This window comes from Rissa tridactyla, chromosome 3 (assembly GCF_028500815.1).
Source record: "Rissa tridactyla isolate bRisTri1 chromosome 3, bRisTri1.patW.cur.20221130, whole genome shotgun sequence".
Taxonomy (NCBI): Eukaryota; Metazoa; Chordata; class Aves; order Charadriiformes; family Laridae; genus Rissa; species Rissa tridactyla.
The window spans coordinates 120,245,259-120,264,527 of record NC_071468.1 but is presented as its reverse complement, the minus strand read 5'-3'; the positions used below and the strand labels follow the sequence as shown (position 1 = coordinate 120,264,527).

At 41.4% G+C, this 19,269-nt stretch overlaps 1 protein-coding gene across 5 annotated transcripts in view; it reads left to right on the top strand.

Moving 5' to 3' along the window:
- CD2AP (CD2 associated protein) overlaps positions 1 to 19,269 on the top strand; it is an 86,856-nt gene that overhangs the window by 36,516 nt on the left and 31,071 nt on the right. For all 5 annotated transcript variants that reach the window (XR_008465536.1, XM_054195865.1, XM_054195863.1 and 2 more), the window contains 4 exons: positions 5,538 to 5,691; positions 10,075 to 10,175; positions 14,637 to 14,757; positions 17,697 to 17,881. Coding sequence is in view for 4 of the 5 variants with exons in the window: in XM_054195863.1 (XP_054051838.1) it covers positions 5,538 to 5,691; positions 10,075 to 10,175; positions 14,637 to 14,757; positions 17,697 to 17,881 (561 nt within the window). In the remaining variant the exon portion in view is untranslated. The remainder of the gene's footprint in view (positions 1 to 5,537; positions 5,692 to 10,074; positions 10,176 to 14,636; positions 14,758 to 17,696; positions 17,882 to 19,269) is intronic.

The window sequence follows — 19,269 nt, the reverse complement described above, 5'->3', positions numbered from 1 at the left end:
GAACAGACTTCATATTTATAACCGTCCATTCCTCGTGTCCTTTCAGAGGATCTGACCTGCTTTCTCTGTCTCCGGTGCCCTGCTGAGCGTAGTGCTCTTTTGCTTCTGGCGAGGGATGTGGGGAGGATCCTGCTGTCCCCGCTGGAGTGATGCAGGGGCGGGCGGCTGATGGTGGGAAGGCTGTCTGCTCCCTCCCTTAAAAAGTAGGTCAGGACCGCCTGCTTATTTGTTTAGTTTAATGGCCATCATGAGGCTATAGGAGAATTTAGATGTGTTAGATTTTTGTCTGTGTATAAAGAAGAATAATTCTTGTTTCACATGTTGCTGTATCTAAATGACTTTGAGATTTTTATATATAAATATATACATTTCCCTGAGGAATTGTTAAACTGTGACAGGTGCAATTAAAACAAAAGCCCCTTATCTCCCCAATCTTTTTTTGCTATTGAGTTAGATTTATATGCATTTTGGCATATCAGCCTGTAGTGATTTTGGCAAATTTTGTAGTTGTTGTGAAATACGTGTTTAGTGGATATTATGAAAACTTCAAACCTTTCTGACTAGTGCTGTAGTCTGCAAAAGAACGAGTGGGTGGTTACTTCTCAGTTGAGTGTGTTCCATGCCAAAAGACAGTCTGTATTGACCTTCTCCTGCCAAGTCATAAATGCATAAAATCTGTGTTGCTAATGGAAACACTGACAAGCCTTGAGCAGCAGCGGGCTGGCATAATGAAAATATTAAAATTTCCAGCTGCAGTTAATGTCAGACTTTCATTTGTTTTTTGCTGGCTGGCAGCTGGTGGTGGCCTCATCTCAAAACAAGCTGAAGTGTCGCGGAGGTTTTTTGTTGTTATTGTCACAGAACAGACTCTCTTAGTTTGGCTGTACAAGGCTGACTTAAAAAAAAGCAAAAACAAAGAAAGAAAAATGCCTTACTTGTTGTGAAGCCAGTGAACTGGAGTCTTGGCAAGTTCAGGTTGGATATCATGGTACCTGGGTCACTTGATCTTTGATTTGGACACAGACGTGAGACCTGTGGGCACCGCTGTTTTCCAACCACTGAAAGTCAGGCTAGCTGTTTAGGCGGAGATGTAAAAATTGCAGGCTCTTATTAACAGGACACTTATTAGCGCTTGAATTGGTTAGTGTCAGTTCTCAGAAATTTAAACGGATACATACCTTGTTTAGAAGTGACTGCTTTTGTAAACCTTAGTATGTCCAAAAGGTTAGAGAGTCACAGCGATGATGCCCAGGATGAAACTGCTGATGGTGGTGATGGGTACGTATGTCAGAGCATCCTGATGTGTGCTTTTGAACTAGGAATCTTAGAGCAGTTTCCTACTGTTAGGATTGATGTAAAATACATATTTGTGGTGCAGTGGACCGCATGCAGGTTTGGAGACCAGGATTTCCTGAATTAGCTTTACCTTGATTTGGCTTTATTGTGGGTTTTAATGCCCTGAGGAAGGATAATTAATGCTGCAGTTCTTTAGCAAGAAGTGAAAAAAAAAAAATAGTGCTTGCTTTATGAGGATGTTCTAAAGGGTAGTAGGTTGAATACGGGGAAAAAGCAGTTTTTGGCTTACTAACCCTTCTTCTGTAGCTTTGTCAAAACTACATTTATCACTAGCTGCTACAGCAGTAGACTCTTGTGGGGTTATTTTTCCTCTCCTTTTTGCAGAGCACCTTTATGGGATGCTATGGTCCTAGCGTGCTTCCTGATACGTGAAGTAAAATGTCACTGTTGAGACCCTGATTCAGGCGTGGCCGGTATCAGTCCTTACCCGTGTCTGTCTGCTGCAAATCTTTTCTGATTATTTGCAGCACTCCTCTCCTGTTTATCTCAGTCATCTTGATCTTCTCATAGTCATTTTGATCTTTTCCTTGCATCCTCTTTCCTTTTATATGTCTTAGATTAGCAAGTTTTCTTTTACCTGTGTATTGAAGTATTCAACTTCCATACGTTAGCTGTATTGGGAAGGTCTGGTGGTACCAGTCTCTCCCGGTGTCCAATTGTTCTTTCTGGCTTCTGTTGATGAAATTCCTCATTAATAAATCTTGAGCCTTTGAATCTATCTACAAGATTTTCTTCACGTAACTGATGGTCACAGAATTATTTTAGATCTCTTATCTTTTAATCTAATTCCACTATATTTTCTGTTATATTTGCCATTGCTAGTCTTATGTCAGACTTTGAGTATTTCCTACCTGTCACCACTTCAATTACTGACTCAAGCCAGGCACGAAAGTTGCTCAAGCATTCCTCCTTTCGTTTTGGGGTCTGTGATCTTTCATTGTGGTGGCTGCTTTTGTCTCAAATCCTGTCCTGTTGTTTGTAAACTATCAGTTACTTTGCTGCCTTTGATACTACTGCTGGACTTCAAAATATATTGTCTTTTTACTACAGATTATTGATAAGGTGGTGCTTACCTTACAGCCTGTTCTAGCATTTGGAAGTGGTTTGTGGGGTTTTCTTGTTCTTTTTTTTTCCTTTTTAAAAATTTATTAGAAGTAGGTCATGTTTTTGACCAGGCCACCTGTGTGTGTCTTCCTGATTCCTCTTTTGACTCTCTGCTTTTCACAAAATTATTGCAGCAGCCACTTCTGAAGTCTTGTGCGAGGTGCAAACCTGGGAAAGGAGCCTGGAGCCGACTCCTCACTGGAAAGTGTTACGATTGGGAAAGCGGTTAACCGGGGAGGCTTTAGTTCCTGGAGCAACTGGCAGCTTTTGGAGGCTGTAGAAATTGCATAGCAAAAGATTATAATTTTAAAAACCCAGGGACAGATCCACTCTAGGCAAGTTTTCATGTGCCAGTATGGTTTTTCAGTTGAGCAGAATGGCCTTCTCATTGAGGCAGATAGGGAAGGTGTTTTGCACGTGGCAAACTTTTCAGCTGTAGCTAACTCAGTTCCTTATGGTTTATCAGACTTGCAAGTAACTGGGCAAAAAACAACTATAAGGCTGAGAATGACAAAGTCTTTGAAATGCGAAATTTCTCCTCAAATGGGAGGTGACACGATGCTGTGCTATTCTGGATTTTTTTTTTGTTGTGTGTGTTTTTTGGGTTTTTTTTGGTTGTTTTTTTTTTTTTTTTTTTTACTTGGAAGATGGGATCTCAGCAGAGCTACAATCTCCAGGGCAGAAGTCTCTGCAGATGAAGGAGAGTAACAGCAGGAACTACTCGCCTGTTTTCTGAAAAAGCTCTTTATGTAATGTAGATGAGCGGGAGGAAAAATTGTGCTGCCTGCAGTCTTGCTCATTTGACTTGCCCTGTTCTTTTGGGAAATCGGAAGGTGCTTTGGACTGTTTGGCTTGAGGTTTGTAGTTTGTTTGGAAGCATCAGCAGCTTTCCGGACCTGCTGAGCTTTCCAGCTGGGCAGCTGCAGTAAGTAGCCTGGAGTCTAAAGTTCCAGAAAGCACCAGAGAGGTCCCGTTGAATAAGCTTCTCTATTTTTGGCATTTCATCAATGCATGGGTTTTGTTGTCTTAAAGCTCGTGTTTAGAAGTTCACATGACATCAGTAAGAGCATGTGTGTATATATATTCCCAATATTGTTTTCAAATATTATTAAAGATTTCATTGCAGCTGTAGCTGAAATAACTAGTGCAGTTGTTAACCAGTGGTTACTGGTGATGGATGCAAGAATTGTTCTGAAGTGGATCACAAAAAGCTGCAAAGTACTTATGAGTGTTTGCTTTCCCCAAGACATTGTAATGCTGCAGTGGTGGGAAAGCTGATGGCCTTTGAGGGTCTTGCTAAACACACAGGTGTATGAGACTCTGTGTGTGAAACACACTTGGGTTTTCAGAAAAACTTTGAGAGAGTTTTCCATCAAGTTATCGAAGGAATGAAGTTGCTCTGAGACTGAAGGAAAAAATCTTTTATGGATTGGAAGTTGCTTAAAGGATAAGAAGTGAAGGAGTTATCAGTGACTTGTCAGGATAGAGGAGAGTTGCTGATGGGATCCCCCAGGAGCTGGTTGTGGTAACAGCTTTGCGCAGCATCTGTGGTCATCTGGAGAGGGGATTTTAGTGCGTACACTTCCATTTTGTGAGTGCTATTAAACTCTTCTGCAGTACAATGCCATGCTGTTGGCAAGAAGCTGGGTAGGCAAAAAGGGTGGCAGTAAATGCCAAATAATCTGTATAAGAATCCATACCATGACTACATGGAACTTGCAGTTGAGAGTTGAGCATCAGCTCATGAATATCTGGCAGTGCTGCTTTCAGCTCTCGGAAATCCTCAGCTCCTGGTGCAGTGACAGCCCAAAACACCAGCAGGATGACAAGATCTATTGCGACCAGGATGGGGACAGTCAGCTAGATGGTTAAGGGGATGGAGCAGCTTGAGATGGGGGCTGTCAAGGCTGGGACTCTTCAGTTGAGAGGATAAAGCCAAGGGGGATATGATCGGAGTTTACACAGCCGTGGAGGTAGTGATGAACTAAATGCAGTGGTGGGGAGCATGCACTGGGACTAGTAAAGTGTCAGTTTAAAGCAGATGAGAGAGAGGAGCTGCTTTATGTAGCAGAGAGCGAATATGTGTTGTCTAACCCCAAGAGAGCTGTGGAGGCAGGCAGGACCATGGGTTTAGAAAGGGATTAGACAGCTTCATCTGCAGACATGAGAGGGAAGGGGATGTATCTCCCTAATGAAACCCTTATGGGTGCTCTGGGAATGGGGGAGGTTCTGGGTTGCTGGCTAGCTCTTTAAAGAGCGTATGATTGCTACTGCTGGGAGCTGTGTTCTGCATTAGAAGGGCCTTGTGCAAAGTGATGATTTCCTTCTTTCAGAGTATCTGCTCTCCAGGGAGGCTCATTTGATGAGCTGATTTTCTGTGAAGAACTGATGCTTTCTTGTTTATAGGCTTCTTAGTCTTGATTGGCATGTTGAATTCCAATGCTAACACCTTAATTTAGAAAGAGGAAGGTGGGAGATGATTATCAGAAAAATGATGCCTCTGTTACTTCCCTCCTACACCTTTCCCCTTGCTTCCTCCCACTTTATTTCTCGTGTCTCACTTTATTTTCCGCTCATGTCTTTCAGCAGTGAAATTGCTTCTCATCTGTAAACAACCTTTGAGCTTTCTGAGGCAGAGATGATGACCTAATACGGTTTTATATATCAAAATATTTTATTTAGTGCCCTACCCTTTGGGTCTGTCATTAAAGTAATCTTTATATTTTTAAAAGTGTTTTTAAATATGAGCTGTGACTTAAAAGTTGTAACATGGGACTTCTGGGCTCAAAGCTGCTTTTCTTAGGGTTGGAGTAGATGGCTAAAATGCTACCTCTGTCTCAGAATTTTCTCAGCACATCAGCGTACCTATTTACTAACATGATTGTATGGAAGGGTCAAGTTTATTAAGGCCTTTAGTATGTTTAGATGCAGAATTCCTTGAGTTTTGAGTATAATACAGCATTACACACCAAACGGTGAGTACCTGAAATCTGTTAGTCTATGAAATGCCTGTCTAAAAACAATGACCTCTTGGGTAATTTGAATGGCCTCTCAGTCTTTTAAATCTCTTGTTCCAGGAAGTTAAGAAGGATGTAGAGCCCAAGGATGATGCCGTACCACTCAGGAGGGAGAAATCTGGTAACGTAGCCAGTCTTGTGCAGCGTATGAGCAGCTATGGGCTTCCAGCGGGAGGATTTCAGCCTCATCCCCCGTCCAAAACCTTCAAGAAGAGTACGTAGTCTTTCAATTTCATTCAATTGCGTAAGCTGCTGATGTGCATTTTTTTAAAATGAATATGAATTATTTAATGGCTGACTTAGTTTTAAGGCTGTATAGAAAACTAGAGACATCGGAGGAAAAAACTTTGATTCTAAGCCAAATTCTGCTCCTGGATGCATGGGCAGAAAGCTTAGATGTAACTTGTAACATCAAGAATAGGGATGAATTTTCCTGGGAACAGGATTTAGACCCCTTCCAGATTCCAGACAGTTGCCATGTAACTTCGTGTGAGCTCTGCTTGTATAGTCAGATACCTGAATGAGAACTGCAGGCCTGTTCATAATAATAAAAAATCATCTTCCTGTGATCGTTTTTTCTAAACATAAAAGTTTGGCTACAAATTCAGGGCTTTGTGACAAGGAAAGGCTCCCTAGAATCATAAATCATTTAGGTTGGAAAAGACCCTTGGGATCATCGAGCCCAACCATCAACCCCACTCTACAAAGTTCTCCCTTACACCATATCCCCTAACACCACAGCTAAACAACTCTTAAACACATCCAGGGATGGTGACTCCACCACCTCCCTGGGCAGCCTATTCCAGTGTCTCACCACTCTTTCTGGGAAGAATTTTTTCCTAATGTCCAGCCTAAACCTACCCTGCTGCAGCTTGAACCCATTCCCTCTTGTTCTATTGCTAATTACCTGTGAGAAGAGACCAGCACCAACCTCTCTACAATGGCCTTTCAAGTAGTTGTAGAGAGTGATGAGGTCTCCCCTCAGCCTCCTCTTCCTCCAACTAAAGAGTCCCAGCTCCTTCAATCGCTCCTCATCAGATTTATTCTCCAGGCCCTTCACCAGCTTCGTTGCCCTCCTCTGCACTCGCTCCAGCACCTCGATATCCCTCTCGTATTGAGGTACCCAAAACTGGACACAATGCTGAAGGTGTGGCCTCACCAGTGCTGAGTACAGGGGGACAATCACCTCCCTCCTTCTGCTGATGACACTATTTCTAATACAAGCCAGGATGCCATTGGCCTTCTTGGCCACCTGGGCACACTGCTGGCTCATATTCAGCTGCTTGATTCACCTGAACCTCTAGTTCAGGTTCCTCTTGCTTGGTAGGCTTGCTTCTAGTGTGAAATAAGGTGGAGTTGGTGGCATCTAAGAAAAGGCAGTGGTCTTCCTTTGGTTGTAACTGTAGCCCCCTGGATGGTCAGGAGTGTAGACTTGGTGCCTCCCTACCTCTGGTTTCTGTGTTTTAATGCCAATATTGAAGTCAAGGTAACTGAAACCTAGAGCAGAAAAGTTAACATTCCCTGCATCCAGAAAATTGACTTGTGCTTTTTATTTGGACACCTCAGTCTTATAAGAGGCATTGCTCTAAATTACTCTGGCTCCCTCTCTTATAAGGGACTGCAGCCATTTATGATTTAATCTTGCTTTTTTTTTTAAAAAGGAAGAATTCAGAACTTACTGTTTCTGCTGTGTTTATGCTTAGAGTTTTTGCCCATAAAAGGAGAAGTGCCACTGGTCGTCTTTTAAAGCCCTGAAATGGGACCACCAGGCATACAAATTTGATGAAACCTTCTAGGCAACTAAGGATGTTAACTTCAAAATTACTTTTTAGTGCATCTGAGCTGTATATGCGTACTGGCAACAGCACATATGTGCATGTTAGATGTTTGCATCAGCAGGCTTTTGAAAATCAGCCTGAAAATTAACGCTGTTTCTAGATTAATGCAACTAGGCTCTGAAAGGGAATCAACATCGTCCTTATGGGTCCTTCCAACTTAAGATATTATATGATTCTGTGATTCTGTGAACATGATCTGATGCCATTTCAGGTGTTGGCTACTCATTCTGCTCTCCCTAACCCTGGAATGATCCCATATTCAGCATGTCTCTTCCTCACGCTGGTGGCTGTGGCCAGGTAGTGGGTACAACTTGGTCTCAAACTGTGCAGTGCTGTGGCTAGTCTCATTCTCCTAGAGGAAAGTGATGTTAAAGCACCTTCCTTTCAGCACACAACTCTTTGTTTGGCACAATGACAATCTCTGCGTTTCCATTTTACTTTCTGTTCCCTCTTTCCTGGAAGACTGTTTAAACAGCTCCTGCAGATCCTGTTTGCTATGTGCCTGAGCAATCGCTCGCTCCCTTCAAAAGGTTTCCAGTGCTCAGTCGTCTTTCCGTTTCTGGTTCCCAACCTGGTAAAATGAGGTTTACAACGTTAAAAACAAAGTTAAGCTTCTTTATTAGCATGTTTCCAACGTGCGATGAGGTAGGTTGTCTCTGCCTTGTGTGGTTCTCCTGTGCAGCTCTCGCTGAATGCAGTATTTTATATCAGGTGGGTAGTAAGCTGCAGGCAGTATTCCTGTAGATAGATGGCTGCGTTTATTCAGGGAAAGGAAAATACAGGAGGTGTGCTAAATTATGGCAACAAAAGGCTAAATTTGGTTTACGCTGTACAAAACAAATAAAACCTGAAGCCAGACAAGTTGTTTTGGAAACGGGTGGAATTGCCTGGGGGCTGCCAGCCCAGCAGCAGGGCTGTTGCACCAGGTGAAGCTGGAGTGTTGTTTGAGCCTTCTAGGTTAATCTAGGGACTTTCAAAACTGGAAGGCAGCACTTCCTAAACTGTGTATCGCTGAAAACAGACTGCAGGTGAGAGAGAGCTCTGGATGTGAAATGCATCTGTGGGTTTGTTTCCCCTCCTTCCATTTAGAGTTACAATAAGAAAAGGAATGCTGAAATCAGTTTTATATTAAATGGCTGTGACTTTTTAATTTGCCTTTTTTTGGTATCAGTTAATCTCATACAAAGGAGGAGCCCTGAAAGCGCTGTAGGGGGTAGTAAAGGCCAGTGAACCGTTTCTTGCAATTACTGTTAACCTAACAATCTCTCTTGGCTGATGTATGAGTTTCAGTGGAGTTGAAAGAAGGGTGCATTATGTGGGCAATTACATGTTATTAGGAATAACCCATAGAGCTTCATACTTCTGGATTGTTTGTTTCCTGCCCCTTTGAAGCTCTTTAGAGCACTGACCATATACCAGCATGTAGAAAATGCTTGATTTGGTGAGCCCTCCCTCAGAAATTTTAGATGCTGAATATTCCTCAGCTGCCTGGCGTGTTTTGTACTGGGGACGCTGGGTGTGGCGATCTTCTAAATGTCTGACTTTGGACTTTAAACGCTGCTATAATAAGACAAGGATCAATCTTGGAGGCAGTATCTGTATTTTGAAATGTTTTTACCCAGCTAATCTTAATTGCTGAAGCTTGAGAGTGGGAGGAGTGCAAAGTGTGAGAGAGCATGGAAATCATACAGCTCCTACAAGTTTAAGCTTTACTACTTCAGGCTTTTGATTCATATTTTTCACTTAAGCTGTGGCAGATAGTTTTTGAGGAGGATAGGGAGTGGGCCATACCGCAGGCTGACAGTTGCCTTCAAAAGCGTGCTGGCTTCTGTGTTGTGGAAAAGGTCTGAAGCCACGGGCTCCTGTTTGAAGGAGAAATACCTCAACCCTCGGGGTGCAGCAGTAGCGTCGCTCCAGGGTATGTGCAGAGCAATTGGGCAACTGCAGGTTCACACCTCTGGGGTTGGAGGGGTTGTTGGAAGCCACTGCAATGCTTTCCCCTCTTGCCATGTCGTTTGGCCTTTTAATACCTGCAAAGCTTTAACGATACGTGGCAAACATCTAAAGGCAGCACTTCATTTTAATTTTGTCTTTGGCAAACGCTGCTAATTAAAGCTTAGGTTGAATTTATTGACTCCACACCAGCACTGAGAAAAGGGAGATTTTTTTTGCATTCACAGATAAAAATGAGTTTGGATTTTGAAATATGAGCCGAGCAAATGTTAGCATTACCTCAGACCTGTAGTTAGCAAGGTCTTTGTTAGAGGGCAGAAAGGCTATTTGCACTTCAGTGTTGTGCAGGACAAAACACGTGTTACTTCTTTCAGGATTGCTTAAAGACTGGAGACTCAAACTTGCACGTTTTCTCCCAAGCAAGTGCTAACACCGCCACTGGCAGCGGTTGCCATTCTTGCAGATTTTGCTCAGGAAATAGCTTGAAAAATCATTTTAGTGGGGATTTAACTGACTTGCTTGTGTCAACATGTTTTTTTATAGCATGTTGGTAATTGGCAGTGTAGTGTTTATTTGTTTGTAATTGGCAGTCTGTGAAGCTCGATGGTTTTCGAGCTCTGCCTGAGGTACAGGTTGCCAGCCTGAAGTGACACAAGGAAACTGGAAAACCAGCAGCAAAAGCTATATAGCTTCTTTGGGGTTGGTTCATGGTTGTTCTGGTCAGATTTGATCCTCAGGAGCCGGGTGTAGGAAAAATCAGTTTTCTTTTGCAAGCGTTCTTACTTTCACCACTTCCCTTGAATCAGGGTCCAAGAAGCGGCAGTGCAAAGTGCTCTACGAATACATCCCGCAGAACGAGGATGAGCTGGAACTCAAGCTGGGGGATGTGATCGACATCAACGAAGAGGTAAGCTGTTTTACAAAGCTGATTGTCTTTTTATGTGGCGAGAAGTCAAATTGTTTTTTTGGCTGATTACCTGAATTACAAGGATGTTGGAAAAATAGCGTGGGAAGCAGTGTTTTTGAAACTAAAGCTAATAGTTTAGGAGTTCCTTCTCTCAGGATCTAATCCTAAATCAATGAGTACAAGATCTTTAAGGGACGTATTTGATCATTGCAGCAATAAATTGCGATCTGTTACACAGATTTCCTTTTCAAAAGACTTTTACAGTTCTTTGGCTCTGTCTGTGATCCTCGTTTTTAGGATGCTTATGCTAAAACTGTATGACCAGTTGCCTTTAAGTTGACATACTCTATCTCGGTTTAGGTGAAAAATGTTATTTGACCTGGTTTTCCAGTTTCATGCTTTCTTGCAAACTCATCGAAGCTTTGAGCTAATAGTAACAGTATTAGGCACAGAAACCTGCACCTGTAGTACAGTATGCTTCGAGCCACTTGCACAAAAATATGGTGCATAGAAATGCACTCAACTACATGTTGTTATTTCTATTGCCTTCCTTTTCCACTGGGTAAGCAATACGGTTAAAGATGTGTCTTGATGTTCAGACTGTGATGGCAATGGCCCTGTGTATTTGAGTGGGGGTTTCTTATCTTTTCCTACCAATGTGCTTCCTTGGTGTCTGTTCTGTTCAACAGCAACTTGTGTTGTTGGAGGCTTGAATATATGGGAATCTGTCAGGGAATCTGCAGAAAAGACCAGAGTGATGGTGGAAGGAACCTTTTCAGAACTAGGTGGAAAACTTCTGCACGGCATGCTCTGACCTTCACTGGTGCCATCTCTTATTACCTCCCTGAGGGCCTGAGAAAGGAGAAGACCAAACTTTTTTTCCTAGCTGTGTGTCTAGTGGTGCCTTCTAGTAGCTTTGTGAGATTGTTTTTTCACATGCATGTCCTCTTTTGAAGAGAGTGCTAACTTTCTGGGATCCCAACAGTTGCCAGGAAGGACATTTCCATTCTCCTAGGGAGGAAAAAATTATGCTTTAGATGCATTGGCACTAATGACTTCTAGAATTTGTTCTCTTTGAATAAACAGAGCAATTGACTTGTAAAACCTGCTCACTAAAATCCCAGTTTCATAAATACCATTGTGTGCGGGTGTTTCATAAAGGAGTGCTCCTGGATAATCTCACTAGTTTAATCTGTGGATGGTGCCTGGACACGGCAGTCATGACTTTGAATCGTCCAGCATAAGCATTTACAAGAGACAGCATGTGCAGTAAACTGTTGTGGAAGCTGCCGTTTTGGGTCACACATGTTAACATCTGGAATTATTTTGGGAGGGGTTTTCAGTGTGATGTCTCGGAGATGACCAAGTAGCCAAACAGAATAAAAAGATCAGAGAGTTTCCTCATCTGGTTTCTTAAGGAAGCATGATTTTATTTTAGTCTTTTAGTTTTTTCTGGTCAGTCCCCATGCTTCTTCCTTTCCTAATGATTTGAAAATACATATTTGTAGTACCCAGCCTTTGCGACTTCTGAGAAACACTTGTAATCAAATTTTTAGGCAAATGCTACCAGGTAGAGAAACATCACAGCTGACTCCTAGCACAGAGCTCTTTGCAGACTGGTTTTATGATGGTCTAGAATAGACCTGACAGGTGTGGGCTAGGTCTGCTTCACCAAACTCTACTGATGGACCAGAAACATGAAGAATGGTACAAAATACCATCCACTGGTGGTGCAATATGCTGGGATAACATCTGTTGGGTAACTTGTCTACACTGCTGTGAGACGATCTTTGCTTCCATTTATCTATAAAAGGTGCTATTTATATATATGCAGATAACTCATAACTGTTACTTCAGTGGAAGACCATTTGGTCCCTTTTTTATAGGGAAAATAAGGTAAAATCAGCTCCACAAGAGGATCGGTTCTACCAGTTACTTGAGAATAATCCAGTATTTATCCCTTGCAATTGTTTTCATAAATAGAGTAGTTACAACTGACACTACTGATGGTGAAATCAAAAGTGGAGGCAGATGGGTTCAGAACTTAAATGGCTGATATTGAGAGAGCCAGCTACAAGGATCAGAAGTACCTTTTAGGGAGGAAGGCCCTTGTGCTGTGTGCTGGCTGGATGGGTTTTTTGTTTACAGAATATGTGGGTTTTGCATGCAAAATAAATGCACAAAGTGCCTGTTATAACTCTATTATTGCTGTAAAACTTTTATTTCTTCTTCGTATCTTCCCCCCGCTTCTGTCAGATGCAGAATAGTAGGTTTATTTTTGTAGCTTTGTGATATTTGCATGCTGTGTTACCAAGCATAATTGAAATTCATGACTTCGTTAGTGGAATTTTTATTAAAAAAAAAAACCAACAAACAAACGTGATGGGCAAAACTGCTTGTTTCAGCCTCCTTCCCTTTGTTTAAGAGAGTCTGAGGTTTTTATCATCTTATAGAAATAAGTTGATGGAATTCACACTCAAAAAAAAGTACTGATGTGTGTACCAGAGCTGTAACTCCCTCTTGTGGAAACTTGTATCAAGTGGTAAGAGTTTTGAAATCGAAGGTAAAAGTTGTGAAATTGTCGTCTGTGTTGCACCAGGGATGCACAGATACTCTCCACCAAGGCATGTAGAACTTCAGTTGACATTAAACAGGTAAAAGATACCTTTTCTGGTAACACAGTTTGTATGTAATCAGTCTTTTTTAAAGATACTGTGGTGAGGAAGCTGAAGCAAGTATGCTTAAGAAACTTTTATTTTATTCCCAACTGTCTCTGAACTGGCATAGCTTTGCCTTCCAAGTCTGTTAAGTGCTTTGCTGGCCTTATTTCTTGGGAGAAAAACAAATGGATGCTCGAGTTGCTTTCTGTATCGTAAGCATTAAAAGTCCATTTCTCATGGCTCTTGGGTGCACTATGGGTTAGTCAAGACATTTGAATTCCAGTTGTCTGTAGTGTATTATATAAAGCATGAGGCGCCGGAGCCTGGTCAGTGCTTGTCAGTAATCTACACTTAAAATTTGTTTCAGAGTAGAAATTTGAACCATCCACAGCAAACCTCTATTTGAGCGCCAGGATGCCTTTAAAAATAACAAAGCTCTTTTCATTGCCTGCCTGTCTCCGTAGCCACCAGGTTTTGCGCCCATTCTGCTTGCCGGGAGGTAGGCTAGTGCTTAGAAACTGTGCCTCTGTGTCAGGCGTAGTGACCTACAAAACAAGGCTAAAAAAAGATAATGTAAACAGCTGCCGGGTTTCTCCTCCCACCCCCGTTGTTTTTTTTTCCTTATCTAAAAACAGCTTTCCAGTCCCAAAACACAGCAATTGAAATAAAATATTTTTAAAACTTATCTTAATTATAATTTTAAACAGTGCTCATTAGGGAGATGCATTCAATTTATTTAAGGTATTTTGAAAACTGTTCATAAGTGTGAGGAGCGCAGTTCTTAGTCTTCTGGCGTTGTTTTACGCTGTCACCTATGCACACCCAGCTCTTGTTTGTTCCGATTCAGATCATGGGATATTCTTGATAAAGCATTCAATTAAATTTTGGAGTATTGCAGGGCAAATGGCACACCAGGAATCCAAACACATAACTGAGCATTTAGGAGTCATTATGTTTCCTAATTCCTCAACAGGTTTATTTCCAGAGAAAAAATGAATTATTTTATGAATAGCAAAGGCAACTAAATTTGGCATCCGACAGACTTCTACCTTTAGGACTGCTGTGCCACGACAAAATCCTTGTCGTGTGTCTCAGCTACCTTTGTCCACTGGCCAACTCAGATGGGAAAGTGTCTGTGCCTTCTGGCACATCCAGAGTTAGACATATGCTGTTCAGCCAGTCGCCTCCTGCTAGAAGGAATGTATAACTTAGTTTTCCATTACGCTGGGATGTCCTTAAGGACTCTTCTCTGTTCTACCCAACATCATCTGTAGAAATTCTATCTTTGGAACTTGTGTCTTTCGACCAAAATTGGTTGAAGCTGCTGAATGAATACAAGGCTCGTGGGAATAGGACTGGGGGGAACTGGACAAGACAAAGAAAAAGGCAGATGGACAGCGAGAATACATAAAAGTTTCCTTAGAAAGCCAGGCTAAAAGTTTCACCTTTATTTCATAAACAGTTTTAATATTTTCTTCTTCTGTTAGATGTGTAATGCCTCTTGCACTGCCTTACTGTGAGAAAGTTGATGAACATTTTGTTGCTCTTCCGGATTAATGGGTATAGGGCTAGTTTTGTGTTTCAGGATCATTGCCGTAGTGATAGAAGTGACAGTAAGTTACTTTCTTGCTCTTCTCTTTTGTCTGCTGTTTCTACATCTTTAGTGGGTTTCTTTAAAGAGAAATCATGGTCATTTGAACTTTCCCAAAGTTGTTTGTAGAGTTTTATAAGTGAAATATGGATGGAATTGATAAGAATTTCTTTTTGATTTATTAGTAATGTGCAAAATATTTCTATACAGGTAGAGGAAGGCTGGTGGAGTGGAACACTAAATGGCAAGGCAGGGTTGTTTCCTTCAAACTTTGTGAAAGAATTGGAATTGACGGATGATGGAGAAACACAGGACACTCTGGATGACACAGGTGGTATTCTGTTTGTTGTAAAACCTTAGCAAAGTCATTTTAGATCTCGGGTAGAATTGGAAGTATTATGGTTGTATTACAGTTTATTTACAAAAATAAAGGATTCAAGCTTCCTAAGAACGATAAGTATTTAATTTCATTCTAGCAAATATTGATGCTGAGTATCAAGATACCCGTCTTGCTCCCAGTACACTTCTAATAAAATTGCAGTCAAGGTCTTGATCTTGCAAATGTACGTTCTGCATTTTATCACTAGAAATGTTAACATATTCAGAGTTGAGCTTTTTTTAGTATTGGATATAAAATTGTTCTTCAGTTTAATAGCTTTTATTCAGTCTTATTCTCACAGACGTGAGTTCTCTAACACAAAACTTAAGCGTTTGACCATGTCAGTTGAGAATTAAAACTTGAATTGAATAAAAAACAGTACAGAGAGCTTCCACTTAAAATGAATCCTGGGAAGGGGGCCCTGGTTCTTTATTATGTTTTAATCTAACAATGGAATGTTTTTAAGGCAGTATCTATATTTAGCCGTTCCTTTGTGGCTAAATCAAGTTAGGCGGGAGTGCTTGAGGGTAGGACGGCTTTGCAGAGGGATCTGGACAGGCTGGATTGATGGGCCGAGGCCAGTAGTATGAGGTTCAACAAGGCCAAGTGCCGGGTCCTGCACTTGGGTCACAACAACCCCATGCAGCGTTACAGGCTTGGGGCAGAGTGGCTGGAAAGCTGCCCAGCAGAAAAGGACCTGGGGGTGTTGGTCAACAGCTGGCGGAACGTGAGCCAGCAGTGTGCCCAGGTGGCCAAGAAGGCCAACAACATTCTGGCTTGTATCAGGAACAGTGTGGCCAGCGATCGTCCCCCTGTACTGGGCACTGGTGAGGCCCCACCTCGAGTACTGTGTCCAGTTTTGGGCCCCTCACCACAAGAGAGACATTGAGGTGCTGGAGCGTGTCCAGAGAAGGGCAACGGAGCTGGTGAGGGGTCTGAAGCACAAGTCTTGTGAGGAGCGGCTGAGGGAGCTGGGGGTGTTCAGCCTGGAGAAGAGGGGGCTGAGGGGAGACCTCATTGCCCTCTACAACTGCCTGAAAGGAGGGGGTAGAGAGGTGGGGGTTGGTCTCTTCTCCCAAGGAACAGGCGATAGGATGAGAGGAAACGGCCTCAAGTTGTGCCAGGGGAGGTTTAGAGGAAAAATTTCTACACCAAAAGGCTGGGTGACTTTGATGGGATACTGCTGGACTGGGAGTGTTCTTTGAGAACAACATCTTAATGCGCGTTAATTGATGCTTAAAGACAGCCATATAATGTTCAAGGGAAAAAATAATATTTTTTTTTTTTGCCTTGTAGTAATGTGCACCTCATTTACAAGATGTTTAGTATTGATTGTTTCTAACAAGGGTTTGCTCAGAGATAGGAAAGAAAAGTCTGGCTTGGATTTTTGTGGTAAATTGTGGAAATAATTGCAGTAGCGTAAAGCAAGAGTTGTTTGAGTCGAGCAGTCCCAAATAGCTCAGTGGCTGTCTCCTTGGAGGTCAAGTTCCCTGAGTTCAGTGGGGTTTGGTGAGCTGAATTTATAAATGGGTGCGTGTTGGTCTGAATTCCTGAATACTGAGATTAGTGGGACTGAACAGTAATTTGAAGTAATTGTATTTTCTGACAGAAACTAACAAGTTAGGGTTTTCAACCCCTCGCACCCTCGGGGGTTGTATTCAATGCTCGGTACTTTCATAGTCAGGATCTCAAGTATCTGCTAGTACTTTCCTCACTCCTGAGAAACAGTCAATGCCTCACTTGCTGAGTTAGTCTTTCAAACATGCAACCTGGACTTTTCTCATGAATGAGATTTCTAGCTGTCCTTTTAGATATCTAAGAGGGATATAACTAAGTGGAGAGTAACTCAGTTGAGGAAAAGTGAGAAACTGAAGTCAAAGGGCTATGTAAGTTCATGGGGGCTATCAAAACCCCTAAGTTTATGGTTGAGGGCAGAAGCTTTAATCTTTATTGCAATTCCCAGTCGTGCATGTGCTGGGAAGAACTTAACTGAAAGGCTAAAAGATGTAGAGGCTGCTTTGAATTCAGTTTATAAAAGCTGTCTCTTTTCACATGACTATCTCTTGGAATTCTGCACATGGGAATAGTTTGCCCATGAATGCTAGTTTGTAGGTTTTAAAAGATTTGCCTATAGCTTAAAAAAAAAAGTCTTAAAAGCTCCTAACACCTAAATTAAGTTCTTCTCTGAACTACATTTTTTTTGGGGTGGATAAATGTTGTGCCTTAAAACTTAACAAAATATTTACGATCCTTTTAATCTTCATGTACCAGTTATTAATCTCAAATGACTACATATGATTTGTATGTTTAACTCTTAAAATAGGTTTTAAGTGTTATCAGGTTAAAAAGCTATTTAAATAAATTTGCAAAACACTCTCTTCGGGTATTTTTGATAGTGCATTTTGAGCCTTAGGAAAATTTCGCTTTGTCTTGAGAGGCATCACTCTGCTACTGAAACACACTGTGTTTTTCCTGTGGTAATGGTAGGACTCATTATGGACCTTTATTGATTATCGCTTTCAGCAGCTTTTAAATGTTGGACTAAAAACACATCTGCAGAGGATGCGTAAGCAATGTTTCATAAAACTAATGGAAAACATAACATTGACATTAACAGACTGCAGAGCCTGAGCGAGAACTGAAATAGCAAGAAATACTAGTGATCTAACGACTTAGTTGCCAGTGTATTCAGTGCAATACTGGTGTCATTTCAAATGGTCTTATTTTAAATATACAGATAGAACAAATGTGAGGTATTACAGCTATAATAATGTTCCTAGAAAAACTGTTTAGCAAGAGCAGGGCACACAGCTGTGTTCAACTTTTTTTTCCCCAGATTATATTAAATAATATATTAAATATATATTAAAACTTTTTTTTTTTACTTTCAGAATCTGTTTTCAGTGGTCCTACCTCACCTGTGGTCTCTCCAGGAAATGGGAGTGAACCTGGATCTGGACCAGCACAGCCAAAGAAAATCCGAGGCATTGGGTTCGGAGATATCTTTAAAGAAGGCTCAGTGAAACTTAAGACAAGATTATCCAGTAATGAATCAGAAGATAAAAAGCAAGATAAGGTTTGTAGCAGTTCATATTGTTATTTTTGGGTTTCCTGTAAAAACAATTTACAAGACATGGGATCTAAAGACATAATATCTTACACATGCTGAATACACTGGCCACTTTAAAATTTGTCAATATTGTTCCATATTCAGACCATAATCATCTCATAGGGCTCTTCCCTGTAAAACAAAACACCCCCCCCCAAACTTCTTTCATAGTAAGTTATATCCAAAAGGGCTCTTCAAATGTCTTGGTATTTAAATATTAGAGAGGGAGAACCAAGCTGATGTAAACATGGTCGTTTCAAAGCCGTGCGGTGTAAGACATGAGAACTTTTCAAACGCATCTACAGTACAAGGTCTCTCATAGTTCTCTTTCTAACAGACTTTGTATACAGTGTGGGACAAGACCCTTAAATCTTCCTTTACAAGCTAAACTTGGCCTTTAAAGCAAGAAATATTTTGGGGGTTTCTTTAGTTTTTCGTTTGGGGTTTGTTTTGGCTTGGTTTTGGGTTTTTTCAAATTTTGGTGGACGTTGAGATTGCTGTTCTAGGTGTCAGCTGTCATTACCAACATAAATGTCCTTCAATGAATGCTCCCGAGCTTTTGGCTTTGGTCATGTCTTAGGTTAACGAGCTACATAAACTGTTGATTGTGCAAGCCTGAAAAATACTGTTTTGCAACTTTGCATCCTCTTTCATTTTCTTTTCCCCCTTTTTTTATGAGTAAATGGGAAAAGGAGCATTTTCATTCTCTCTATCAAACTTAAAGCTTAGGAGAGAGCCGATAATGTGATGATAGTGAAATTGCTTTAGTTTGAGTTCTAGTTTGGTCTGAACCTGAGAGCCCTCTTATCCCTTGGAGCACAACAGCTGTGATCAGTCCTTTATCTTGAACTTTCACATCATTTATACCAAGAGCTTATGTATGGGTTTTTTCAGCTTTCAATAAATTAAAGGCAGCTGAGATAATCCAGTGTTTCAGTTTTTACTCAGGTGATCAATTCAAGAAAGCTTTACAAGTGTTGTCCAATTTCAGTTTTTTGTCTGTGGGTTATGGTCATTAATGCTGTTTTGCTGACTGATTTGCTTTCCTCTGCTGCCACAGCAATAATTGTAATGGTGTAGGGCAAAAGGTAGGGACAGACTTCCTTGAATGTGTTTTCCATCTGTAGCAGTGCTAAGAACAGCGCTCATCCACCTGTAGGCATGGTGTTTGTCCTCTTTGTGTCTGGTCCTGTCAAAACATGAGATGATTCAGAAAATGGAAGTTACAAAAGTGTCACCTTCTGTTTGAAGCTCGGGGAATGTTCTCTCCTAACATTGTTCAGCTTGGATAAGAGGTGGCTCCGGGGAGACCTTGCTGTGCCCTTTCAGTGTATATAAAGGGGACTTTCTTACAA